We start from the raw sequence: 19,381 nt of genomic DNA on the forward strand, positions 1-19,381 counted from the left end.
TAGGCACCAGAATTACATTTCCAGGTGCCATATTGACTTGGGTATCCAGGAGCTGACGCCTTGAACTCAGTTCTCCCTCTTTCAAAGACTTCTTTATTTTTGCTAGACAGAATTCCCCCAGGCTCAGAAGCTCAATCTATAATTCCCTTTTCACTTTCATATCCAATCAGTTGCCAAATCTTACAAATTCTATTTCTCAAATATTTCCTCTGTTTTGGTGTGTCAAAAATGTTATGGGTGGAACTGTATTTCTCCACAAAAAGATACATTGAAGCCTTAACCTAACAGTACCTCAGAATATGACCTTATTTGGAAATATAATAATTGCAGATATAATTAGTTAAGATGAGGTCATACTGAAATAGGGTGTGTCCCTCATTCAGTAAGGCTGGTGACCTTATAAAAAGAACACTATGTGAAGAGACAGAGACACAGGAAAATGCCATGTCACGAAGGAGGCAGCGATCCAAATGATGCATCTATAAGCCAAGAAATGCCAAAGAGTGCTGGCCATCACCAGAAGCTAGGACAGAGGCATGGAACAATTCTCCTTCCCAGCCCCCAGAAAGAACCAAGCCTGTGGACACTTTGATTTTCAGCCCATAGAACTAGGGTAAGGTGACAAATTTTTGTTGCTTAAAGTAGCTAGTGCATGGTACTTAATCGCTACAGCCCTAGGTAACTAATACAGACACTAAATGACTTCATAATAGTTTAGGCATTCATTATATCATGCATCCCAAATCTTTATTTCATCATTTTCTCTGCTACCCCAGACCAAGCCATCATCATTTCTTACCTAGGCAATGTTCATCACCTCCTAATTGTCTTCCTTGTCTGCCACAAGAAGGGCACCCCATTGCCATCCTTGTATCCTTATAATTCATTTGCCACACAGAATATTTTAATAATGAAACCATATCACATCAGTGTTCTGCTGAAAACTCTCCAATAGCATCCCTTAAATGGACATTAAAGGGGCTGTATGATCAAACACCTGCCTAGCTCTCGCACCACAATTCCTGCTACTCCTCATTACACACCAGGTATGCTAGCCATTTTTTTTTTTTTTAAACCAACTCAATTCCTCCATTGCACGAACTCTGCCATTCTGGAATGCTCTTCCTCTCATGGCTCATTTCTTCTTGTTATCACAGTTCAGCTTAAATGTCAGTTCTGAACGGCCTTTCTTGACTACCATAACCAACACAGATTTCTCGACAATGCACTTACCACTATCTGACACTGTTTTGTATTATTTTATGTATTTCACTGGTAATTGTGTCTCCTCTCTCTCCTACTCCCAGTTGAGTATGACAACTGGGACTTGTCTTATCATTTATCTAGAGTATGTGGGAAAATGGTCGGCACATGGGACTTCAATAAATATGTGCTCAATGGTGAACCAGCTAGGTAGGCAGATATGTAGACTAGGATCTTGCTCTTGGAGAGCTTAGGTTCTAAAGGGAAAGGTCAATAAATAAGAGAAAAACAAACACCTAGATTCTGTTAACTGTTGCACAGAAGAGATCGAAGTTACATAGAAGACACTGAGGAGTCTATAATCAGAAGTTTCTCAGGTATGAGCTTACATTTATGCTGAGGCTGGAATGAAGGCTGGGAAAAAATTAAGCAAGTAGAGCTCAGCTTCCTGAGAATTTCCAACAGAACAGCAAGCAAATAATCTTAGAGGCTATTATACAATAAATTCACTGAGTTCCAGGAAAGTCAGTGTGACTAGAGCATAGTAAAACTGGAAAATGATGAGAAAAGTGGCTGGGAAGGTAGTCAGGGTCCAGATTATACAAGCCTTGTTAGAGAATGGTTAGCTGTTTCTATTTTCCCCTAAGTGACATAGTATGCCATGCAAGTTGCTAAATGACATCATCCGATTTACTCAGTGTAGAGTCTAACCAAACTGTGCCCCCGGTCACCAGCATCAGAATCACTTGTGAGCTTGTTAAAAATGCAATCTGAAGCACCACTCCAGAACCATATTAAGATCCCTAGGTGATTCATATGCACATTAAAGTGCGAGAAGCACTGGTACAGAGAACGGCGTAGAGGTGAGAAACGGCAGAAGAGGGGAAGTCAATTGGAGAGCTACGTTATGGTCCAAGTGAAGGATGACAGTGGCCTGCATACGAGTGACAGCAGGAAGGATGAGAAGACGGATTGTAGGTTATGTTTTGCAGACAGTTGGTTTAGGTCTCCTAGCCAGCTAAATGGAGATCTCAGTAGACAGGCAGTGATACAAGCCTGGGTTTCTGAAAAAAGTTTAGGCTTGGAGATATAGATCTGTGGGTCTGTTATTAATAGTTGTCCTGCTCCGGGTTTTTTTTTTTTTTTTTAATTTTCTTCCTTTTTTAGTGCTTTATATTTTACAAATATCTGCATGCTTTTTGTCATCTTTATGGAAAAGAAGGCACACCTTAAAGTCGCTCAGGTCCTTCACTTTCTCACATTGAGGTCTGTCTACATATCCACTTATCTTTCAAGTCTATTAAACCCCTTAGAAAAACTTTCCTTTGAAATATTTTAGAATTCAAGGCCCAAAGCTGATTAATACTGTTTCTCCTCCATATCCCCTAGGATCCTCCAGTCCAAGGTTTTAACGAGAAAAATATCCTCAATCCTCTCCGGTTTCTAGGTGTAAAGCAGCTTGGACCCTCCCGGGTTGGTGGGTCCATCTCTCTTGGTGTCCGATTCTGTATTCTTAAAAACCAGTATTGAAATAGAAGCCAGTCAGTTAATGGCAATAGAAGGGAACTCCAAGTGGGAGCTCCCAAGCCAGGAGGAAGAGCGGCTTCTTGCCTTATCACTGTTAAGTGGCAGAATGGAGTTCCAATTCAATCATATCATGTGTTATCAAAGATAGTTTAATCGTTGAAAACCTTGTAATGATTACAAACACAGGCAAATGCCTTTTCCTTTTTGGCCTCACAGAGAATGAGAAAAGTTCTTCCCATGGTTATAATCTTAGCTGTTGGTGATGCAGAAAATAGTACCAGAACAGCGAATTACAATGGTATTCCAGCATTCTGTGTCTCAATTTTAAATTCACGTGACCTGGCAAGCTTAGGAGAGCCCTGGTGTAAGTGGTACTAACATTTTCGGCAGTAGTACTCTAGCTACACTTGACTGTTCACCTCTCTGTGAGTTTATATATGTTTGAAATACTGCCCCTCAAAAGTCTCAGAACTTTGAGAAATAAGGTCGCTTCCAAAAAACACCCCGTATGTCCAATTTGAAGGGGGCGCTGTCAGTGGGTGTTTAAGTGGGTACTTAACAGCGGCATCTATTCCGGAGCCGAGAACAGGTCAGGGTGAGGAAGGCCAAGGCTGAGCGAAGTCAGCTCGGGACCCACCTCCTAGAATGACCTCGGCCGGCAGGGAAAAAACCGTTAACGGGAGGAAAGGGCAGGTCCCTGCGGCCTCCAGGTGCCAGCAGCGTGAGTGGGCGGAGAGGCCTCGGTGCCTCCTACCCGCTCGGGACGTGCGTCCAGGCATCACCCCGGGATCCGCTCCTCCCCGCTGGCGGGGGGAGAAAGGGCAGGCGGCCTTCCGCCCCGGCTATAAAGGGCCTCGGACGGCCGCGGCTCGCCTCGGTTCGCCGCGACACGCCTAGGCGCCCTCCGGCTCCGCCCTAGCCGCCACGTCCCAGCTCGAGCTCCAGTGCCCGCTCAGGCCCCACTCGACCCTCTCGGGCCTCGGCTACTTGGACTGCGCTGGAAAATGGCGGCTCCGGTGACTCCCGCGGCTCGAGCCGAGGACTCCGAGGCGGCGCTCAATGCCGCCCTGGCTGACGTGCCCGAACTGGCCAGACTCCTGGAGGTCGACCCGTACTTGAAGCCCTACGCCGTGGACTTCCAGCGCAGGTACCGCCGGACTCCCACCACCCCCACTTACACGGGCAGCCCGCCTCCCAGGAGCCGGTTCGGTTCCGGGCCGCCCCTCGGCCCTAGAGCGCCGACCCCGCCCCAGGCGGGGAGGAACCTGAATGGGCGGGGCTCGGGGTGACGCGGGTAACCGGGTTCTGTGGCTTCCGTAGTGGCAGGTTGACAGCTCCGGTCCCCGGAGCGGGCGTTGAAGAAACTTCTTTCCTCATCCCCTTTCCCTTCTGTTGTAATCAGCGGTCTTGCGCCATAGGATACGTGCTTTGGCTCCAACACTTAATTCCCCTAGTGCTGCTGGGGAGTGACTCAACGCCACTGCAGGTTTTCTGACTTAGGCACGCACTAGCGTGGGCCCGTGGAGTAACGTGGGCATAACTCCTGGCACGTGTAACTACGCATTTAAAACTTTCTAGTTTATTTCATAGCAAATATGGTGATTTTATATCTAACAGGATTCCTTCAGGCAGACACTATATCCTTGCACTAATTCTTTCCTTGCCAATATTCCTCATTTAGGGGAAGATTACACCTACATTGATCAATTTTTTCTCCCCTTGGACTAACATTGATAACTTCAATGCACATCAACATTTGTTCCTGTTTGACTTTGCCATCTTGAAGAGGGAGAAAGGTCAGGAAAGTAAAACTTTTACAGGCCAATGTCGTTTTAGCTTGTCTTCTACCATTGTGTACCATACCAGTTTAGTTACTGGGCTAATGATTCTGTTAATAAGTTCCACTAAAAAGGTACAGACAGGTCTTTGTTGTTGTTGTTGTTTTAAGCAAAAGAGCTATTTTACAAGTTGTAATAGTTATACTTGTGAGGTTACCCCATTTTGATTTAATAGTTTCTCCCCTTTTAGGAGAGACACTGCAGAATGGAAACTATCCTGGCAATAGAATATACATGGCCAATTTTTCAAGTGATGGAGAACATCCATCTAGTTAACTGGCATGAAGGAGCGTTGAGAGTAATGAAAATGGGTTTATTTGGAGTTTAAAAAAAGCCCAGCAATTTGTTTGTGTCCTAGGATTTTCAGGTATTAAATGCATTCAAATCAGCAAGTGTTTATTGAGGAAGTGCTATAAATAAAACACTGCCCTAGGGATTGTAAGGGATATGAAGTTGCATTCTTGAGCTTGTATATAGTAATGAATGAACCCTTTGTGAAATAATCACCTTGAGCTGTCCGTCACTTAATCAGATGATTGTGCTGTTATATAAACCATTTGGGGAGCAGTCTTATGCAATTGTTTTCAGAATTTACAGTATATGCTTTCAAAGAAACTTAGTACATAATCGTCATAGGTTTAAGGTTGGATTTGATTTAGAAATAGAAAAACTTTAGAAAAAAGGATAGTGATTAAAGGTAGTGGTCAGATTTTTTTTTTTTTTTTGATGTCCTTGTAAACATGACATTAATTTACTTGTGTGCTTTGTAAAATGACACTTAAGATATTTATTAAAGAAGAGTTGTGGAAATGTTTTATCTATACCTCCCTCCTTCTTTTTAAAATGACACACACAGATAAACATTCTTTATTAAGTGTTTCTTTCATGTACTTTATTTCCAACTCCACTGGGATTGAAGCATTTATAATCTTCTTTCATGGTTTGCCAAAACTAATGAAGGGGACAAAGGCCAAGATAAAGAAGGGAAGAGAATCCAGTGTGCTTGGTGAAAAGTCTTGTCCAGTGGGCCCTCATGCCTCACTCTGATCTGGATTTTACTTTTGTCCTTGGTTCTGAGTAATGGCCATTTGCTAGCACACGTGTACCATTTAGGCATATCAAACAGTAATTTGGCATTACTATTTGGTAACTTCTATTTACTATTTGGTATCTAGTTACTATTTGGTAACTTCTGTTGTTAACACTCGAAGAATAAAACATTTTTCCTTCATACAATCTGGTCTTAGTTCCTTGTCCAGTTTTCCATTTATTTCTGATAATCCATTTGGACTGTGTGTCTTTGGCCTAACACAAATACATAACCAGTCAAACACTTCGGTGCAAAGTATGCTTACTAAGGAGTGAAGAAAATTTGAGGTACAAACAACAATATTGATGAAGAAGGAAATTTCTCTTTGATGGACTGTCTCATCCTTCCCCAGCAGATGTCTTTTCATTTGAATTTTTTTGGATATTCCCTTAGGATGTTTTAGATGTTCCTTCCCTTCTTTATCTTGGCCTTTCTCCTTCTGTATTCATCTGTTTTCATGCTCCTGATAAAAACATACCTGAAACTGCGCAATTTACAAAAGGAAGAGGTTTATAGGACTTACAGTTCCAAGTGGCTGAGGATGCCTCACAATCAGTGGCAGAAGGTGAAAGTCATGTCTCACATGGCGGCAGACAAGAGAAGAGAGCTTGTGCAGGGAAACTCCCTTTTTTAAAACCATCAGGTCTGGTGAGACGTACCCACTATCATGAGACAGCACGGGAAAGACCCGCCCCCACGATTCAGTTACCTCCCATCAGGTCCCTCCCACAACACGTGGGAATTCAAGATGAGATCTGAGTGGGGACACGGCCAAACCATATCACCTTCATTAGTTGTTCTTTCACCTTCTGTACCTGTGAGAATTTTGAATCAAGTATAGAAGATTAATGAGTTACTCTGCTATAAAATAAAAAGTAGTACATTATTAGCATGACTGACCGACTACCTCCATGTTTTCTCATTGATGACCTCCCAAAATAGCATTTTCCACTAGATTTGTCTACCTTTTATTTAGTTATTTACTTCTTGTTACACTATAATTAGTTGTTATAATTCCAAAATCTTAGTGCTTTAAAACATTTAATTGTCCCCATATTACTTGTCAGCATGAGTCAGCCAGAGGGCTGTCCTCATGGCAGTCACTCAAAAGTCTAGGCTTATGAAGGGTTTGTTTTGAAACCTGCTTTTGTAGAAGTAGTGGCAGGGCAAAGAGAAGCATGTTGAACTATGCACTATTTCTTACAGCTTTTGCCTAGCAGTGAGTCCATCCTGCTGATAATGTTACACTGGCCAGTGCACATCAGCTTGCCATGTGGGTGAAACAGAGGATTGGCATTTGTGAAACTGTCAGAACAACACAATGTTAATGATGCTACTTTATACCCTCTGTTTAATGTTTTTACAGCGCTTTCAGATATGGTATTTAAGGTAATCCTCATAACAAAACCATGAGGTAGACAGGGTGGGCATTTTTCCTGTTTTACAGGTGAAGAAACTAAGTGATGGACTTGAGCATACATGGCATAAGCAAGTGCTGCACCTTTGATTAATCTTTCTTTGCTAAAACTGTTCTCAGCCAGTTCACAGATAACTTCATGATAATGTAGGGATGCCTCTTTACTCTTCTTTGTCTCTAGCATTGTACATGTTGGACTATTTCTTGGCTCTTTGAAGCCATGATCTTGCTTTTCTTTCATTTTCTCAGCCTCTTTTTGACCATTTAATGTAAGAGATTTTTAGGGCACATTCCTGGGATCCTTTATGTATTTCTATTGTATATTTTCTCCCTAGGCATTCTCATCCATCCCATGGATTCCATCTATCTACTGAGGCTGCCCACATCTGTCTCCACTCTAGATCATTCTCCTGATCTTGGACTTATTTGTATCTTCATTTTAATGTTTTATAAATACAAATCTCAACAAGTATAAAACTGAACTTAACAGATTTTCATTCCAAACAGGTTTGTCCCTGTCAACCGAATCACAGTGTCTGGGATCTTCCTCTACCAGCTGCTCAAACCTAAAACGCAATGAGTGATTTCTCATTTACTCCCCTCTCCTCCCCTCCTTTCCTTATACCTCTGAGTCTAGTCAATTGTAGCCCCTGACTCCTTTAAGTATGTACCATGCTGCCTTCCTACTGCTGCTATCCTAGTTCAGGTTGCCAGCATCTCTAGTATGGTTTACAGAAACTGCTTCATAGCGGTTGTTCTTTTTCCAAATCTTCGCTCCATTCTAATTTCTCCACTCCTCTTCATGCAAAAACAGAGCAAGTAGAATGGATTTTGAAATAAACAAATCTGATCATGGTACTTACTCTGCTTAATTAAACCCTTTCAACCATTCCTCATTTCTCTTGAGTTCTGTACAGCCTCCTTCCCATAACTTACAAGATTCTGCATTATCTGGTCCCTGTTGGCCTTTTCAGCCTCCCTCTCGGTACCATCTAACCAGAGGGCTGTAAAGGGCGAGGGGCAGCTCGGATCTCTGGGGACCATTCTTTAAAGGTACTAGAATACCAGTACAATAAATTAGAAACATGATATCCGTTTTCCACATGCATTCCTTTTTTCTTGAATATTGAAGATTTTCATTTCATATTTTGTCCACACACAAGAAATTGGGGTGTCTGGAAAAAATCACTGAATAAAAGATAAGAAAGATGAAGAATTAGAAAACTTTTCTGATCTTTATCAGAAGAGTGATAGTTCTAGCTTAGTAGGAGTGGGTAAAATAAGTGAATCTTTTCCTGTATTTAATATTTTCTTAATATAAAATAATTTCTCTACCCCATGAAAGAGAAACATTTCACAAATGTTTGAGTATCAGCTGGAAAGTGTGAGATCATAATCTGCTGTCTTAGATGCCACATATTTTGGTTTAACTCTCGGTGAGGCTGTGCTTTTGTGCCTGCTATTGCTTCTGCCTAAGCATTGTTTGCTTCTACCTTGGGATAGTTCCTGTACCTGTTTTGGGACACAGCTTAGAGATATATTGTATGCTTTCTCTGACTTCACCCTATCTCGAAGCTTCTTCTGGGCTGGTTGAAGGGTCCCTCTTCTTTTCGGCCACCTTGGACCACTATCCTATGGATGCTCATCCACTGTAATAGAGTTGTCTTTCTACTCTTTGTATTCCCCACTAGATTGTTTGCTCTCATGAATGGGTACTATGTGTATATTCTTTATTCACCGTTGTAGTCCTCAGTCTGTAGAACTGGACCTGCCTCATGGTAAATACTTAGCATAATATTTGAATAAGCCAGTGGCTGACTGAATGTCTTCTGACTTTATTTTTCCTTTGTGGCATACCAGTGAGTCTAAGGTCAATTCACCTGGAGCTAAAAATATCTGGATTACTCAGGTAGATGAACAGAGAACAGGAGTAGTTACTAGAGATTTCATGTGACAATCTGGGGAAGGGGAATATATGCTCAGTTAAAGAGCTAAAGATGACCAGAATAAATCAAGAAAATAGTTTCTTAATCAGTTGGTTTCATACTCATCAGAGACTAAAAGTTTAATCTCTGAAGGAATAGTCAGTTTGAGAGAATCTGATGTCAAGCTATAGCTGTGTGTGCAAGAATGGGAGAAGGGTTTTTATGAGCCCATGTTAAGTGTTACAATTACAGTGAAGAGCTCTACTTGGTTAGAAATAAAATAATTTTCACATTGGTATCTAATTGGAATTAGAAAGCAATTTGGATTTGGTATGTTAGCAACCACCCCAAGAAATTAAAAAAAAATGTATTGAGGTAAAATGTACATATATAATTCACCATTTTTATCATTTTTAACCACAGTTCAGTGGTAATAAACAAATTTTATGTATATTTTCCTCCTTTATCTCCCTTCCCCAATCTCCTTCCTAGCCTCTGGTAACCTCCAATCTACGTTCTGTCTTCCTGAGAAACACCTTTTTCGCTTCTGCATGTGAATGAGAGCATGTGATACTTGCCTTTCTGTACTTGGCTTATCTCACTTAACATAATGGTCTCCAGTTCCATCCATGTTGCTGTAACGGTAGGATTTCATTACTTTTTATGGTTGAATAACATTCCATTATATATATATATATATACTGTATTTTCTTTATCCATTCATCCATTGATAAGCACTTAGGTTAATCCCGTATTTTGGCTATTGTGAATAGGGCTGCAATAAACATGGGGGCGCAGATGCCTTTTCAGCATAGCGATTTGATTTCTTTTGGCTGTATACCCAGTAGTAGCTTTGGTGGGTCATATCATAGTTCTATATTTACTTATTTGAGGGACCTCTATACGGTTGTTTTTTTTTTTTTCTATAGTGGCTATGGTAATTTACATTCCCACTAATAGCGTATGAGTGTTCCCTTTTCTGCACATCCTAACCAGCATCTATTATTTCCTATCTTTTTGATACAAGCCATTTTGACTGTGGTGAGATGATACTGCATTGTGGTTTTGATTTGCATTTCTGTGATGATTAGTGATATTGAGCATTTTTTCATATACCTGTTGACCATTTTTATGTTTTCTTTTGAGAAATGTCTGTTCAGATCTTTTGCCTATTTTAAAATCAGATTTTTTTTCTTTTGCTATCTGATTGTTTGAGTTCTTCATACATTCTGGTTATTAATCTCTTATCTGATAGTTTGCAAATATTTTCTCCTATTCTGTGGGTTGTCTGTTTACTTTGTTGATTGTTTCCTTTGTGGTGCGGAAGCTTTTTAGCTTGATTTATACTCTCATGTCTATTTTTGCTTTGACAGCCCATGTTAAGGTCTTACACAAGAAATCTTTTTGTAAGAGACCAATGCCCTAGAGCATTTCCCCAATGTTTTCTGCTACTATTTTCATAGTTTCAGGTCTTAGATTAAAGTCTTTATTTAATCCATTTTGATTTGACTTTTGTGTATGATGAGATATTAAGGGTCTAGTTTCATTCTTCTTTATATAGTTATGCAGTTTTCCCAGCACCATTTATTGAATAGACTGTCTTTTCCCCATTTTAAGTTCTTGGCACCTTTGTTGAAGATGAGTTGGTTGCAAACGTGTGTATTTAGACCTGAATTCTCCATTCTGTTCCATTAGTCTATGTATCTGTTTTTATCCCAGTACCATGCTGTTTCAGTTACTATAGCTTTATAATAAATTTTGAAGCCAGGTAGTGTGATGCCCCCAGCTTTGTTTGTACCTTGACAAAAGGTAGGGCTCTACGTTGTAAAATATGTTATGCATCTTACATTCATTAATTTATTATGTAGAGTTGTAAAATATGTTATACATCTTGCATTCATTATTATGCAATTCCATTGTAGCTTATTTGACATGATTTAAGTTATGGTAACTAACTTATAAAACTTGATGTGTAAATGATGAGAATAATTTAGACTAAATTTAGTTTCTTCATATGTAGAAATATCTCCCTCTGTGTGTGTGTGTGTGTGTGTCTGTATACACAACATATTGCTGAATGACCATGTTCTAAAGTAAAAGCAAGATGAGGCTTAAATTTTAGCTCTCATAACTATTAAATAGCTTTGAGTCCTAGGGAAAGTTAATTAACTGCTCTGAACTTGTTTCTTCATCTATAAAAGATGGATGGAATCCACTTTGTAGGGTGTCTTGAGGACTAGGAATATATGTAAAGATGCTCAGTAAATAAGTAATAGTTTGATGATAATATTAGCAAACTAATATATCAAGTTAAATACTTACTAGAGTATTATTTTCAGAAGATTGTGTTGTTTGCTTCTTTAACAGTATATTCTGAAATGAATTATCAGATAAATACCATGACCAGAAATTCCCTACAACTCTTTGTTTTGCTAGTTAACTGTGCCTTACTTTAGGGGGCTCCTTCTTTTTTTCTTGGTAAGAGTGATTGTGTGAATGAGGTGAGGCAGGTGGTAATTTGAATCATAATCTAATAGAGATGGAGAAGAATATGTTTAAACTTTGATCCTTAATTTAGAGAGGAAATGATAAAGCAATTGCCCGTTTACTATAAGCTGAAGGCAAGATGAGTCCTGGGATATAATGAGCACAAAGCTTCTTTTATTGAGAGAGGTAAATGTTAGCCTGCAGAAATTCAAAATCACTCTTCTCTTGATCTTCCTTTTCTGTCTTTTTCTCTTCTTTCATCTGACTGCTAAGTGTTCATATTCTTGGGCATCAAACAGCTGCAGGGATTTTCTTCCTCCTGAACTGTGGATGGTTACAGGAATGGTCATACTGAATTTACTAATAGCAGGAGTAACTTTGAAAATAAGACTAATGTAGAAGAAGAAAAAATATATAATAGTAGCATAAAAGTATGAAAATGAAAGAATTATTCTAGTGATATCTGAACATATCATATGTGCATATTAATTAGAATAAATTTTAAATCCAATGTTCTGCCTTCTCTTTTTTTTCTCCCTTGCTTTTTGATATTTGATGACTGCAGTTATTTTCAATATGTTTGATTTTGCCATAAGATGCATAAAACAAATGAATATTCATATGTATTTTAGTAGATCCATTGAATGATTACTTTTAATGAGACACAATCTCTGGGTTTATACACTAGTTCTACAACTCAAAATATGATAATCAGAAACCAAATATACCAATGTACTTCTTGCATGAAGTGAGGTTTTCCAAATACCCAGCAAAAAGAATTAACTGTTTGTTTTACCAGTGATATCACATGATACTCAATGTCATCAATCTGTTTTTGTTTTCATAAATAACGCCTAGCCACAGGTTATATTTAATTATGAATAACTACACAATACAGATATACACACTGTTACAGTGATATCACATGATACTCAATGTCATCAATCTGTTTTTGTTTTCATAAATAACGCCTAGCCACAGGTTATATTTAATTATGAATAACTACACAATACAGATATACACACTGTTACAGAAACATGATAAAATTAGTTATGCATTTAGGTTCATGTCATAGAAAACCCAGCACACTTTCAATTAACAGAATATCCCACAAGCAGTGAATTGTAGAAGTAGAGGCTTGTGAAGAAAAGTGAAGGTCAGTGGTTTGGGCTTTAGCATAAATGCATCCTTCTTTATCTTTCTGCTATATTATCCTTAGCATATCCTTAGCATATTACCCTTAGCATATGGTCTCCTTTCTTATGCTTGGAAGATGATTGGACACAGCTTGGCACTACATCCACGTTTCTGGTTGGAACACGTGCTAGCTTACTGTGTCTACTTTAGTGAAGCATATGTTAGCTTTCTTGTAAACTTCAACTAGTTCTTCCCATTTCCAGGTTATTGATCAGAAATGTCCCATCGTCATCCCTAGTTGAAAGTGAGCCTGGATTATCAAGGCTTTCATGTGCACGCACATCTTCCTGATATGTATCCTTTTGTCTCATCCATCACAACTTCCCAGGGCTCTTTTCCTTTCTCCAGAGAGGAAACTACATCTGGCAGAAGATGAAAAGCCCCAGTCAGATCATGTTGTAGTCCTCTAAAATCACATCTATGCGGAAATCATTCTGTGCTGGATCCAGACATTCCTACCCTCCCTGAGAGGAGTCTATAGTAACACCCCTCAGTATTACCAACCTCTGGTTATGGATTTTACTTTGCTAGACCTGATCTTTGTTTTTCTGGGTTCTTCTTTTTGGCGGGGTGGGGGTGGGGTGCGGGGAGAATACAGAGACTTTTCACTGCTCTGTCTTAAGCTGATTCAGTCCCTTCAGCTACTTGGCCCTAGCTCCACTATCTTCTTTTTTCACTTTCATGAATATTCTTAGAAAATATAAGAATGTGGCCAGGCGCGGTGGCTGACGCCTGTAATCCCAGCACTTTGAGAGGCTGAGGTGGGTGGATCACGAGGTCAGGAGTTTGAGACCAGCCTGGCCAATGTGGTGAAACCTGTCTCTACTAAAAATACAAAAATTAGCCAGGCATGGTGGCACGCGCCTCTAGTCCCAGCTACTTAGGAGACTGAGGAAGAAGAATCTCTTGAACTGGGGAGGTGGAGCTTGCAGTGAGCCAAGATCGCGCCACTGCATTCCAGCCTAGGCGACAGAGCGAGACTCCGTCTCAGAAAAAAAAAAAAAAAAGAATGTTTTGAGATGAAATTGGTTTGTTAATTACTAATACTTTTTTCATCTTGGGCTCTTGAAAAATGATCAGTTTTCAGTTATTTGGAAAACAGAAAATTTGTGTGATTAAAAAGGAAAGGAGAACAAAACTAAAAATGTCCATTAATTTATGCTGAGTCTTTAAAGTAAAGCATGAATTATTTTTTACCTAACTACACACAAGCTTATGAGGCTTTAACATTATACCTTTCTGTGCTTTTCTTTTTAAAGCGTAATGTGTGTAACTATCAGTCTTCATGGTTGTCATTTCTGTGCTTTTTATTATTATTTTGTCTCAGCTTTTCTCTTTCTGCATTAAAATACTCTGACACTTTTGTTTGCCTGTTTGTTTTTTGCTTACACCTTGGAGTCTTCCACCCTCTTGACCATTTTGATTGGCAGTGTTATTTTTGTGGTTTAAGTTGTGCTCACTAGTGATAGGAGTGTAGTGAAACTAACAGATCTCTTTTTGCTTCACTTCTCCAAAGTGCCTTTAATTAAAAACTATATGGTACTCATGCAGTATTAGGCAAACCTCTACTCACAAATACAACATATAAACAGGAAGTACATAGATATAAGAGTACTATCAAACCTAAGGGTTGGTTTTAGCAGGTTCCAAGTACCTATGAAGTCAGAGGACATTTGAAAATATAGGGGAGATTGTTTAGACAATTGTAAATCGTGTTAGACTATATTAAAAAAAATCATTCTGAAATAATTACAGACTCACGGAAAGTTGCAAAAAGAGTTTAGAGGAGGCTCCTGTACCCTTCACTAAGTTTGCCCCACTGGTAATATCTTGCATAACTGCAGTGGTTGTATCAAAACCAGGAAATTGACATTGGTACAAACTACAGACCTTATTTATATTTCTCCAGTTTTTACATGTGCTTTTTTGTGTGTGTCTATACTTCTATAAATTTTATCACATGTATATATTAATGTAACTGATACTGCATTGGAGATATAGAACTGTTCCATCACGACAAAGGAATGCTGTCCTGCTATTCCTTTATACTCACAACTGCCCCTCCCCCATCCATCCCTAACTTTTGGCAACCAGTGAGTGATTTGGTTTGCATATCTGTAATTTTTTTCATTTGGGGAGTGTTCTATGAATGAAATCATATATAAGTTTTTGACAGTGGCTTTTTTTTTTTTCATTCAGCATAATTTCCTTGAGATCTCTCCATGTTGCATGTATCAGTAGTTTGTTCCTTTTTGTCACTGAGTAGTATTCCATTGTGTGGGTGTACCATCCATCCAGTTTGTTTATTTATTAGCCTGTTGAAGGACATTTGGATTGTTCCCAGTTTTTGGCTATTACAAATATTACAATAAACCTAATATATGAATATGTGTAGGTTTTATTTCTCTGAGATAAATGCACAGGAATGCTGTGATAGCTGGGTCAAGTGGCAAGCATTTGTTAGTTTTATAAGGAATTTCCAGATATTTTCTTTTTCTTTTTTTTCTTTTTGCTTTTCTTGAGACAGAGTCTTGCTCTGTCACCAGGCTGGAGTGCAGTTATGTGATCTCAGTTCACTGCAACCTCTGCCTCCCTTGTTCAAGCAATTCTCCTGTCTCAGCCTCCTGAGTAGCTGGCACTACAGGCACGCACCACCATGCCCAGCTAATTTTTGTATTTTTAGTAGAGACAGGGTTTCACCATGTTGGCCAAGATGGTCTCGATCTCTTGACCTCATGATCCACCCACCTCGGCCCCCCGAAGTGTTGGAATTACAGGCATGAGCCACCGCACCCGGCCTCCAGATATTTTCTACAGTATCTGTACAAGTTTTCATTCCACTGGATGCAGTTGATCTGCATCCTTGCCAGTATTTGGTATTGTCACTATTTTTTTTTTTTTTTTTGAGACAGAGTGTCGCTCTGTCCCCCTCTCTGAAGTGCAGTGGGCGCGATCTCTGCTCACTGCAAGCTCCACTTCCCGGGTTCATGCCATTCTCCTGCCTCAGTCTCCCGACTGAGGCGCCGCCACTGTGCCCGGCTAATTTTTTTTTTTTTTTTTTGAGACGGAGTCTCGCTCTGTCGCCCAAACTGGAGTGCAGTGGCCAGATCTCTGCTCACTGCAAGCTCCGCCCTTCAGGTTCACGCCATTCTCCTGCCTCAGCCTCCCAAGTAGCTGGGACTACAGGCGCCCGCCACCTCGCCCAGCTAGTTTTTTGTAATTTTTAGTTGAGACGGGGTTTCACCAGGTTAGCCAGGATGGTCTCGATCTCCTGACCTTGTGATCCGCCCGTCTCGGCCTCCCAAAGTGCTGGGATTACAGGCTTGAGCCACCGCGCCCGGCCCCCGGCTAATTTTTTATATTTTTAGTAGAGATGGGGTTTCACCGTGTTAGCCAGAGTGGTCTCGATCTCTTGACCTCATGATCCGCCCTCCTCAGCCTCCTAAAGTGCTGGAATTACAGGCGTGAACCACCGCGCCCAGCTGTCACTAGTTTTTATGTTAACTACTCAGATAGGTATGTAGTGCTATGTCATTGTGTTTTTAATTTGCATTTTTCTAATACCTAATTACACTGAAAAATCTTTTAAAGCATTATTTTCTATTTGTACGTTCTCTTTGGTGAAATGTTTATTCATGTCTTTTGCCCATTTTCTAATCGACTTGATTTTTCTTTTTTTACTTTTTGGTGTTTGTTTTTTGAGATGGAGTCTTGCCCTCTTGCCCAGGCTGGGAGTGCAGTGGCGTGATCTCAGCTCAGTGCAACCTCCGCCTCCCCGTTTGAAGTGATTCTCCTGCCTCAGCCTCTCTAGTAGCTGGGCTTACAGGTGTGTGCCACCATGCCCCAGCTAATTTTTGTATTTTTAGTAGACATGGGTTTCACCACATTGGCTAGTGTGGTCTCCAACTCCTGACCTCAAATGACCAGCCTGCCTCGGACTCCCAAAATGCTGGGATTACGGGTGTGAGCCACTGAGCCCGGCCTATTTTTGTGTTTTGAGAATTCATTATATGTTCTACACATAAATCCTTTGTTAGATGTGTGGTTTACAAATATTTTCTTTCTGTCTGTGGCCTGTCTTTCTATCTTCTAAACAGAGTCTTTCACAGAGCAAAATTTTTAAATTTTAGTCAAATTAAAAAGTTCAATTTATTCATTAATTTATTTTAATGAATCATGTGTTTGTTGCCATGTCTAAGAGCTCTTTGCCTAGCTCTAGGACCTGAACATTTTCTCTATTTTTTTTTTTCTAAAAGTTTTACTGTTTTACATATTACATTTAAGTGTGTGTTCCACTGTGCATTAATTTTTTCTGTAATGTTTCAGGTTTAAGTCCAGGTTTATTTTATTGCTTATGTGTGTTTGCTTCCTTTTAATGATCATAAACTGACAAACTTGTACTGAGTAGTGACCTGACTAAAATTACACTCATCTTTAATCAGGTGTCACTAAAATGTACAAGCAGTGATAATTTTTACACATATTATAGGTTGTTGAAAGCATGGAAACAAACTGTCAGTTTTCTTATTTATGAGATCTCATTTTAAGCTTTGACAAACCCAAAACTTTAGGAAGCCGGGCAAAAATTTGTGATATATACGGTAATTTATTCTCAAGTAGGTGTCTCGTGTTAAGGTTTTTTTCTTTTCAGTTTTTAACTTTCATTTTTTTTCTATCATGTCACAACATTGTGGATTTATATTCCAAACGTTTCTTCATATGAATCTGTGTGAATATATACAAAGTGGTTATCATTTTAATTTGATTTTTATTTATAAAAACTTCATTTCTTGGCCAGATGTGGTAGCTTATGTTTGTAATCCAATACTTTGGGAGGCTGAGGTGGTTGGACTGCATGAGCCCAGGAGTTTTGAGACTAGCCTGGGCAATATAGTGAGATCCCATCTCTCCAAAAATAAATAAAAATTAGCCAGGTGTAGTTGGCAAGCGCCTGTAGCCCTAGCTACTTGGGAGGCTGAGGTGGGAGGATGGCTTGAGGCCGGGAAGTCAATGCTGCAGTGAGCTCAGATTGTATCACTGCACTCTGCCTGGGTGACAGAGCAAGACCCTGTCTCAGAAAAAAAAAAAAAAAAGAGAAAAAAAACCAAAAAAATTTTATGTTTTATTCTTAGAACCCTCTCATTTCACAGTATCAGTCTTCACTTCTACATTATGAAAACGATTGCCTTTATTTATATCCATTGAAGTACAGAGGAAAAACAAACACCTATTACTTTTAAAAATAAGTTTCATTCATTTTGTCTGTTTACGTGACTTAAATGACAAGTAAATCTAATATTTTGTGTTATGATTTTATTTGTAAGAATGAATTGGTTAAATCTCAACTAATGTCAGTATTTTACAAAATTAGTTTATTTTATCTAAATGAAATTGGCCTTCAGTTTATTCCAATATTAATATTTTCTTTGATGTTTATCAGGGTTCATTATCCTATAAATATATCAGAAATGATAGCATGCCACTTTCCAAATAGAAATTGATTAGTTGTTGAGAGATGGAGGTTGTTTGTAGCTTATTTGGCAAAATTTAGAAAATTTATGAATAATAGAGCTAAAAATTTATCCACCTTTAAACAGAAAGGTAAAGTGGAGTAATTTTTCCACTATCCAATCTAATGTATTCAAAGTATCATTTCAACATGTAAGTTAAAAGATTACTGATGAGATATTTTACCTGTCGTTTGTGCTAAGTTTTTGAGGAAATATTTATTCTACAATTGTAACTCATTATAATGAATTTGAAGCACTGAACATCCAAAAGTGATTTCTACCAATTGTACTGATAATAATTATTATCATCATCACCATCATTACATAATTATTATTATTACAATTTATGTATACATCATTTTATGTGCCTAAGGGTCAGAGTCTGCCTTTCTAAGAAGCTTCCAGGTGATGCTGATGCTGCCGTTTCCCAGAGGATACTTTCAGTAGCAGATGGTCCCATACCGCTCTTCAAAATGGAGTTAGCAAAGGGCTAAATTTTATTCTGTAAATATGTAAGCTATAAGTATGTATTTCAAATTTTTAAAAATAAGTAATACATGTATATACTGATGCGGTTAACCAAGTTACTTAATGTTTTGGTGGTCACAGTAAGTTTTCTAACTCTTATTATAGGTAAAAAGGGTTTTATTGTTAGTATGATCAAAGTTGCTTTTTCTTACATCTGTACTATGGGTTTTACTGTTGCAGATTTGTAAGAAATTTATTCCTAACACCCTCTTTGGCACAGACACTTTTCTGTATGACAGCAGAACAAATGTGAGTAAGATAGCCTTCCTGCCTAACAGGAGCTCAGTTAGGCAAATCAACACCGAGTAGATATTTCGTCACAAAATTCAGTGTAGTACAGATGAAAGCATATCTTCTTCTGTTAAGGAAGGGGAGAATACATATATGACAAAGAAGTTCTTTTGAATTGCTTTAAGTTCTCAAAATTATTTCTCTATTAAAATTAGAACGAGTCTTTAAGAATGTGGAAGTCTATGAGTTTTGTAATAGCTAAGACGTTAATCTTCATTAAAACATTTAATGAAGGTATCATTTGAACTTTTATACAGCCTTGGTTACTTAAAGTGAAAGTTTACTTGCAAAATTGGTTCAGTTGCAAAATGTGCTTGTGTAAGAATTGCCACATTGTGTGAGCACTGAAGCCTCTAAAATAGCTGTAA

General features: G+C 39.0%; 1 protein-coding gene across 4 annotated transcripts in view; it reads left to right on the top strand.

The window, feature by feature from the left end:
- Positions 1-506: 506 nt before the first annotated feature.
- The window catches only part of GBE1 (1,4-alpha-glucan branching enzyme 1), a 273,155-nt gene continuing 254,280 nt past the window's right edge, over positions 507-19,381 (top strand). For 2 of the 4 annotated variants that reach the window (XR_004437152.1, XR_004437151.1), the window contains exon 1: positions 3,735-3,877. Coding sequence is in view for 2 of the 4 variants with exons in the window: in XM_033211600.1 (XP_033067491.1) it covers positions 3,735-3,877 (143 nt within the window). In the remaining 2 variants the exon portion in view is untranslated. Of the gene's footprint in view, positions 614-3,074; positions 3,878-19,381 lie in introns of those variants that run through there. The other 2 variants (XM_033211601.1, XM_033211600.1) reach the window with 2 other exon arrangements.

Source organism: Trachypithecus francoisi, unplaced genomic scaffold (assembly GCF_009764315.1).
Source record: "Trachypithecus francoisi isolate TF-2019V2 unplaced genomic scaffold, Tfra_2.0 Lachesis_group0, whole genome shotgun sequence".
NCBI lineage: Eukaryota > Metazoa > Chordata > Mammalia > Primates > Cercopithecidae > Trachypithecus > Trachypithecus francoisi.